This window comes from Galeopterus variegatus, unplaced genomic scaffold (genome assembly GCF_000696425.1).
Source record: "Galeopterus variegatus unplaced genomic scaffold, G_variegatus-3.0.2 Scaffold463, whole genome shotgun sequence".
Taxonomy (NCBI): Eukaryota; Metazoa; Chordata; class Mammalia; order Dermoptera; family Cynocephalidae; genus Galeopterus; species Galeopterus variegatus.
The window spans coordinates 640760-650109 of NW_007726574.1; the positions used below are offsets into that span (position 1 = coordinate 640760).

At 36.2% G+C, this 9350-nt stretch overlaps 1 protein-coding gene across 1 annotated transcript in view; it reads left to right on the forward strand.

Moving 5' to 3' along the window:
• Positions 1-8716, forward strand: part of DNAH5 (dynein, axonemal, heavy chain 5) — a gene marked incomplete at its 3' end in the record, with an annotated part of 181984 nt that extends 173268 nt beyond the window's left edge. Inside the window, exons 48-52 of the mRNA XM_008569081.1 lie at positions 1404-1526; positions 1720-1933; positions 3683-3906; positions 5758-5956; positions 8544-8716. Coding sequence (XP_008567303.1) covers positions 1404-1526; positions 1720-1933; positions 3683-3906; positions 5758-5956; positions 8544-8716 — 933 coding nt within the window. The remainder of the gene's footprint in view (positions 1-1403; positions 1527-1719; positions 1934-3682; positions 3907-5757; positions 5957-8543) is intronic.
• Positions 8717-9350: the final 634 nt, after the last annotated feature.

Sequence of the window (9350 nt, forward strand, 5' to 3'; positions counted from 1 at the left end):
GTGATGTTAGATGTGGAAATGTTTGGGTGAGACAAAGAGGTAGTTGGTGCCAGTGTCTGAGCAGAGCATCTAGGAGGGGTGAAGACTTTCTGGTGAGTAAGTAAGCGTCTATGTTTGGACATGTGGATTTTTGTGATGCTCTGAAGCATCCAGGTGGGAAAGTCCACTTGGAGATACCACTCCAAGCATAGTTTTCCAAACATCCCCAAATGGATAGATACGTGAGGATACTTGAAGTTGTTACAACAAGCAAACGGAAAGGACATTCTTGGGTGGGAGGGGGGAGAGGGAGGAGGGAGGGAGGTTTTGGTGATGGGTCGTAATAATCAACTACATTGTACATTGACAAAATAAAAATTTAAAGGAAAAAAAAAAGTCTGGGGTCCTTCCCCCACATCCTTCCTACCCCTTCTAATGCCCCATCAGTTTGAATATTCTTTTCCATATTGCCAAGAAGGTTTTTATACAGTACAGTGTGGTCTCCTCCTGTACCACCTGAGCTCAGAATGTAGAAATGAGAGAGACAACACAGGTGGGATTCATTCCCCATTTTGTGCCAGGAGAAGAGAAGTGACTCAGAGTGATTGCATCTGCCCCAAAGAGAGGGTCTGGATTGTGTCAGGTTACAGCAGCCGTCGGCGGCCTTCTGCATGAAGAGAGCAGCCTCAGCCTGATGCAGGCTGTACAGTTAGCTTAGAGCACAGACCCACGCTGCTTCTCACACAGTAGCTCTGTTTAACTTTATCTCTGGTTATAGGGAAACTTTTCGCAGGACTGGGGTCTTTGAATAATGGACTTATAGAGTCATCAATATAGGCACAATAAGACAAAACTAAATCTTTAGAAATGGACAGCAGAGTCTCCTCTCATTCAAAATATACATTGATTAGAATTTTACCTATAGTTGTCCCCCCTTATCTGACTGGGACACATTCCAGGACCCCCAGTGGATGCCTACACCTGCAGATAGTGCCAAACCCTATGTATACTATGTTTTTTCCTCTACGTGCACACCTGTAATAAAGTTTAATTTATAAATTAGGCAGAGTGATAGATTAACACCAATAACTAATAATAAAATAGAACAACTATAACAATATACTGTAATAAAAGTTACGTGAATGTGGCCTGTGGTCTTTCACTCTCAAAATATCTTAATAGTTTGATTGCAGTTGACTGCTGATAACTGAAACCATGGAAAGCAAACCAGATTTTCGAAGGCTGTGAATGTTATGCAGGATAATTTATGTACTGTAGAACTTGTTTGCCAGAATTAAGGGGGAAATTTTGGCTCTTCTAGGTGATTCTTGTCAATTCAGAGGTTCCCAGTTTTTTTTTAAACAATTGTCCATGTTTTAGGAGATATTTTGATAGATGTTTCTGTTGGCTTTCTTGTTCAACAGAGGACAATAGAGAGCTACCTGGATAAACGCATGGGTACAACATATGGCCCTCCTGCAGGAAAGAAGATGACTGTTTTTATTGATGATGTGAATATGCCAATAATCAATGAGTGGGGAGATCAGGTATATTGATCCTATTGTGCATTTTATTTCTTTAACTCAGCATTGATTTATTCTTTGATAAGCAAATACTTTCTACTTTTTAAAGATGCACTTCCTGAATTCCAATAATGTCCATTCTTTGGAAATATTCAATGAGTTAGAGTCCGGGGATATGAAGGAGTGATGTTTTAATTCTTAAAGTTGTCTTTCGTAGGTTACTAATGAGATAGTACGACAGCTGATGGAACAGAATGGATTCTACAACCTCGAAAAGCCTGGGGAGTTCACCAGCATCGTGGACATCCAGTTGTTGGCAGCCATGATCCATCCTGGAGGTGGACGCAATGACATACCCCAGAGACTCAAGAGGCAGTTCTCTATATTTAACTGCACATTGCCCTCCGATGCTTCCATGGACAAGATCTTTGGTAAAATGAATATCAGTGGGGAATGGGGAGGGAAAACCACCTGTCCGTGTTCCTGTAAGGAAATATCCACCCAGAGGTCAACACAGAAAGACCACTGGGTGGCTCCTTAGTCTATAGCCCTCTTTACTCTCAAGTGGTGCATTTTGTTTCATATAGGGATTTATTGGAGCTGAGTACTGAATTGGATGCCTAGGTAGATCTTTTCTGCCTATGCTTTTCTTGAATTGCTGCTAGCTTCTTAAGCAAGGAGGTTAAACATTAAATGAGCATGGGGATGAGATTGTTTCCTCATAAATGAGATTATTTCCTCATTGACACACATAGTTGAGACCTAAATTGTTATATTCCACGTCAAAAGTTTATGTAGCTGATACTTTAACCAACCCATATCATGTTTTTGGTCAAATAAATATTGGCACCTAGAGCAGAGATTTGCCACAGTATAATCTTTGGGATTGTAATAATTTATTGATTGATGAAATACGTAGTATTTCAGAGATAATTTAACTGAAGAACCACTATCCCAGCAAGTAACCATGTATGTTAACTGAGAAATTAAAATGCTTTTATGACTGATTTTGGAATTACTTTTTGCCTAAAAAGAGTGTAAAATTATGAACATTCATGTTAGGTATCAATTTACAATTTGTTTTTTCCTTTTTGTCTTTTTTCGTGTCCGGCAACGGATGGCAACCCTCAGTGTCACGCCTGTACCGGACCGGGACCGGCAACGGGATCGCAACCCTCGGTGCTGCGCCCGCACCTTGCTCAGCCAGTGAGCGGGAACCGGTCTGTATGTGGGATCCGAACCCTCGGCGGGAGCGCCATCGCGCTCCCAAGTGGTGCACTGTAGCAGTGCGCCACCGGCTCAGCCAGTGAGCGGGAACTGGTCTGTATGTGGGATCCGAACCCTTGGCGGGAGCGCCATCGCGCTCCCAAGTGGCGCACTGTAGCAGTGCGCCACTTGCACTGTAGCAGTGCGCCACCGGGCCGGCCCTCAATTTACAATTTTTGAAATTACTATTGAGAAGAAAACTCATTAGGATTACTCTAATTAATTTCTGGCAGACTAAAATGTCATCTAAGTGCCCCAGGCTAGTGGAGTATGGCAGCAGCAGGCAAGGTTTGAAATCCAACTGACATTTGAATGATCCAAACTTGGGAAAAGTAAAGTGGGTCAGAAAGAATGAATGTGATCATTTCTATTCTTTATTGCCTGGAATATTTTACATATACAATAAATGAAAAAAATTTTAATGCATGGAAAGGCAAGAACAGAATGGAGAAGACTTAGAAGACTTGAAAACCTTTTTCTTATCTTTTTATAAGGCAAATTTATTTATTGCCTGGAATATTTTACATATACAATAAATGAAAAAAATTTTAATGCATGGAAAGGCAACAACAGAATGGAGAAGACTTAGAAGACTTGAAAACCTTTTTCTTATCTTTTTATAAGGCAAATTTATCTATTTGTCATTGTTACCTATTTAATGATATTGAATTGATAATTTTTAGTAGTATTTCTTAATCAGCTTTTCAGTATTTTGAATGATAACTTACTTTAACCTGTATCTATTTTTTTGGTATTTGAAAAAGCAAGAGAACATCAATTAATATAATTTTCTGAAATATGTGGTTATCTATTAACATGTATAATTACATTTGTTCAAACTCTATAGTGCTTTTCATTTTAATTAAGTTTAGTTGAATGGCTGGTCAAGGTGATATGATTTTCCCCCTTTTCAGGTGTGATTGGTGTGGGCTACTACTGTACCCAGAGGGGCTTCTCAGAGGAAGTGAGAGATTCAGTGATGAAACTGGTGCCCCTGACACGCCAACTATGGCAGATGACCAAGCTGAAAATGCTTCCTACCCCTGCAAAATTTCATTATGTGTTTAACCTTCGAGATCTTTCTAGGATCTGGCAGGGAATGCTAAACACTACTTCAGAGGTCATCAAGGATCCAGATGTAAGTGATACCCAAGAGAGAAAAACAAGCAACATTGCTATTAATCATATCTCCTAAATATTTTTATTAATTTAATTTTTACTTGAATTATAAAAATATTTTGGGATGTTTCAGTATGGATATTCTTTTGTTTGCTGCTTTTCAACTAACATAAGTAAGAAAAAAAGTGAATATGTCAGGAAACTTCAATTAAAAATTCTAATTAAATTGGGTTTATGTTTAAGGAAATAGTATACACAATTATTTTCTAATGACTAGAATAAAAGAAACAAATAATTTTATTTTTTCATCATAAGATGGAAAAATAGCGATGGTTAAATAATGGAAACAATCACTATTGATTTTATTATATAATAGTCTTCATATTTTAAACTTGACATTTTACTTAAAAAGCAATTACCTTTATAAATAAACATTTACAATGAAAAGAAACTGTTTTGTTGTTAATCACCCATGATCTTTCCTGTCTATGTAACTAGATGAACTAAAAGAATTGTGTTTGTTGGTAAATCGAAAGAGGCAGCAGAGTAGAAAGTTTATTTAATAGAAAAACAAGCATTTGCTTGTACACTTGAACGTGACAGTTCCCAGTGTTATGAGAATTCCCTTCAAACTATGAACGTTATGTAAAAATCCAGTATGTTTTTTTGTTTTTTCTTCCCAAAAGCATATGTTCTGTTCTCAGGCTAAGGTGGGATTGGCCTCTCTCTTTCAGCCCTTCAGGAGCTGAGGAGATAATTAAACAAATAAGTTTTAGGGGACTTTTCTATCTAAACTCACAGAGACAGTTGAAATATCAACAAAATTGTCATTGAGAACATCGAGTGTTGACTACCAAAAAAACCTGAGCTCTTCCCCAAATGCTTGCAAATAGATAACCGTAGTTGCTGACTCTTGAAGAGTAAACATTTTGGGGAAAACTCACTGTCCTTATTACAGTGAACTGAGAGTCAATTTAGCAGCAGTGAACATTTTAACTTGATTTTTCTCTCGAAGTTATTGACAAATTAAAGGAATTATGAAATGCAGATCTTAAATATTACTCTTTATTTGAGTAGCCATGTTTAGTGCTTATATTAAGTCAGCATAAACAATTGTAGCAACTGGCTTTATCATGAACTTTTGTCTTAACTGAGTCATTGAATGTATTTTACTAAGTTCCTTTTATATTCTGGCAGCCAAATATCATTTTATCATTAGTTATACAATTACTTAAAAACCTTCTAACCTGCAAAATGTTACCAAGTTAAGAAATTTCCACCAGTCTTTCAGACTAAATAATGAGCTTAAACAAATATTTCTTATTTTTGCTATAGAAACAGGAGGATTGAGCAATTAATTTCCTAAACTTTCAGTTAACTTTGGGCCCTGGGTTATCTGGACTAGGTGATTGCTTGGTTCAGATAACCCAGATTTTTGCCACAAATTTCTTTCACTTTGTATTAAGTAAATATACCTGTGTGATATCTCATTGTATACGTGATGGTGGTTCATACACTGTATTTTATTTTTGCTCTGGCCACATGAATGTAGATGTCATCCAAAAAGACTAATTTATTACAAATTTAAGACCGTTACATAGAATATTAGATTGTTGCTTGATCAGAGAAATTTTTGTTGAGTTGGGGTTTTTTTTTGTTTGCTTTTTTAAATTCAGAGACTGCCAATGAATAAATTACACTTTCTATTTATGTGACCAATTTTAAGTGAAGATGAGCATATTTTAACCTGAACTTTTTAAAGTATTACATCTTAAATCAGGAAGGATGATACTCTGCAATGTTGTTAACTTGAGTTCCCATTTATGGCATAGTAGAAATTAACAATGCATTTTAATTATGCTTTCAACAGGAACTGTTAAAATTGTGGAAGCATGAATGCAAACGTGCTATAGCTGATCGTTTTACGGTGTCTGATGACGTGACTTGGTTTGATAAAGCTTTAGTAAGTCTGGTAGAGGAAGAGTTTGGTGAAGAGAAAAAACTCTTGGTGGATTGTGGAATTGATGCTTATTTTGTGGACTTTTTGAGGGATGCACCGGAAGCTACAGGTAAATTACTGAAACGGAATTTGAAATTCCCCAAAAGGAATTTCCAAAAGAGGGATCTGAAAATAAAATATTCAGTTTAGGGATGTTGAGTTTCTGTCTAGTTAACTTTAGTGAAACAAGCCTGGGGCATAATAGGTGCTCAGTAAATATAGAATGAGAGGATAAATGCATAATCATGGAGTTTAAAGATTAGCTATTTTTATGCATTTCACACTTGAATATCAAGGTAGAGTAGGGAGGCAGGATCAAGTAGAAATAAGCACAGAGGATTTGTATTGTGTCAGATAGGAGAGATTTGACAGGGTGTACCAAACATTAGACGGGTGTCTCTGAACTTTCTTGAACCTTACTCTCCTTATTTATAAAAATGAAAATATTAATATATTCATCATGGTTACTGTGGGAAATAGGTGAAATGATATCAATAGAATGGTTTGGGCAGTCTCTGACACATAGTCACTGCCACCTGAAAGGTAGCAAAAATAACGGTAACTATTATTATTCAGGTCATCCTGAATGTTGAAAATGAAAAGAAAAACTTCAAATTATATGACAGAGCCATTGAGTATAATTGGAAAGAGATGGGTCATGTGGAGGCATGCTTTTGTGGTTATTGTTCTGTGAAAAGTTGAGATATATTAATTTGCTTATGAAAAAAGGCAGTGCTTCATTTTTTTTCCATCAGAAATAACTGGGCTTAAGTAGAACATTTTTCTTTCATTTAATAACCTCTTCTAATAGTGAGGATGGATTTTAAGTTAATTTGCATATTTTAAAAGATATGTTAAAAACATATTTATATCTTCTAAATGATTGGAAAAGACCTCCACTAGATTTGATAACGATATGTGTGATCTATAAAAAGTTTCTAAGTGACAATTGCAAAAAGGATGTTTATTGCTGGCTTTGCAGTTGGAGTGATCCTTCCACAGAAAGAAGCTGACACATCTTATTTTAAGTTAGGTCAAACACACGAATAAGGGTAAGGGCATTTTAAAAGGTAATTAGAATTTGTGCATTTTATTTCCTCTAATTCAAAATTAGAGGAAATCATAATCATTGGATTATGCTTTTCCCGGAACAAAGCTCAACTACTGCATTTTTGGGGTGGGGAAGATCTAGAAGCAAAGGCGTAGCATTTTGATTTCAAAGCACTTTTTCTCAAAGCTTGATGTGAGCTTTTAGAAAAGAGTTGTGACTATCGAAATTTGATTGGTGAGAGCTTTGCAAATAGGCCAATCATAATGATTATGGTAAAACAATTTCCTTGCTTTCTCATAAAGAGGTTAACATACTTTTATATTAGGACAGGGTTAATTGACAATAATTAAGTACTGTAAGATTTGGAAGACCCACTCACTTTTTTAGAACCCAGAGAATTTCCAAGTTGTTATTGGTATATTTAATGAATGTGTCACTATTTTTCCCTGTTACTAATGTTAACTGATAGTGAATTTATATATGCCTAATTTGGCTTTTTTTTTTTGCATTATGCTTTATAGTCAACATTGGAAAAGTGTTAAGCTGGTGTATTATGTGTTCCTAATTTTTAAAAACTATATTGACTTTAATACATCTTTTCCTAGTGAAATAATTTAATTATTTTCTATTTTTCCTCAACACTCCACCCTCATTCCCTGTATTAGTCCATTTCTGTTGTCTATACCAAAATACATGGAACTGGGTAATTTAGAAAGAAAACAAAATTTATTGCTTACAGTTTCTAAGGCTAGGAAGTCCAAAATCCAGGGAACACAGCTGGTGAAGGTCTTGGTGGTGGTGACAATGACGGCAGGGTATCGCATTGTGAAAATGGCAGAACAGAGAGATCAGAGAGAGACAGACTCTCCTGTCTCTTCTTTTAAAGCCCTCAGAACCACACCCCTGACCACCATTTTTAATCCACTCACTACGGCACGGTCCTACAATCTAATAACCTTTTCAAAGCTCCACCTTTCAATTACCATAACAAGATTTCCCATCCTCTTAACAGTCACAGTGGGGACCAAGTTTCTAATACATAAAACTTGGGGGACTCAATTCAAGCTTCAGTGAGTTTTGGGGAGACATAATTCAATCCACTACATTCCCTAAAACTCATTTGTATTCTCACCACTAACCTGAAATTCCTGAATCATAAACATTTCTTGAGCAAATGCAATGACTTTTTAAAAATCTTATTAGAAAATTATGTAATTCTTTACCTCTCTTGTTAAGTTTGATATTAGATAACTAGTTTTTTTTTTCACTTTCATTCTGACCATTAGGCTAATATCTCTGGAAGGATCTTTGAAAAGCTGACAGTCAATTGTGGGTTCAAATTAAATTCAATGAATACAACATTATTTGAATTTGGCTCTTTATAGATAGGAAAGAACTAAGACTGCATATGATCACAAAAATCCTAATGCTTCTACTATTGTTTGCTTTCTTCTTTTTTCTAAAAATGCATCATATGGCATTTTGATGAAAATCAGTATTATTCAGTGTTAAATTATAGAGCTATGAGTGTATTAATCTAGATTGAAGAAAGTAGTGAAGTCCAGCAATTTGAAGACACTTAATTCATTCCTCTTCCCCATCAAAGGTGAAACATCTGAGGAGGCTGATGTTGAAATGCCCAAAATTTATGAGCCCATCGAATCTTTTAATCACCTAAAAGAGCGTTTGAATATGTTCCTGCAGCTCTATAATGAGAACATCCGCGGCACTGGCATGGAAATGGTGTTCTTCACAGACGCGATGGTTCACTTGGTCAAGGTACAGTAGCCACGTTGAGGAGCACCTTGCCAAAGTGATAGACACTTGGCTTCACACCAACACCAGAACCCTCCCCCATTTTCACTTTCATCCCCCTAGGAGAATCTTCAGTTTAAAAATAAACTCATTGCTGTATTCCAATTTAATTTCTAAACTAAACACAGCATGTCATGCCTTAGAGGCTTAAAATAAGAGCATGTGTATTTCAAATGTGTGATGTGATAATTTTATTCAATGTTGCTGATATACAACTTTACGGTCAATGCTTTCACCACATAGGATGAATATGGTTGACCTCTGTGTTCAGAGCACAGGCAAAGTCTGCTTATTTTTGTATCATGCAGTGAATATCACAATAAAAAATAATGCATAACACTTGAGGACTGTAAATGAAATAAGCTGGACACAAAAGGACAAATACTGTATGATTCCATGCATACGAGGTCCCTAGAGTAGTGAAAATCACAGACAGAAAGTAGAATGCCTTAGAGGCTTAAAATAAGAGCATGTGTATTTCAAATGTGTGATGTGATAATTTTATTCGATGTTGCTGATATACAACTTTACGGTCAATGCTTTCACCACATAGGATGAATATGGTTGTCCTCTGTGTTCAGAGCACAGGCAAAGTCTG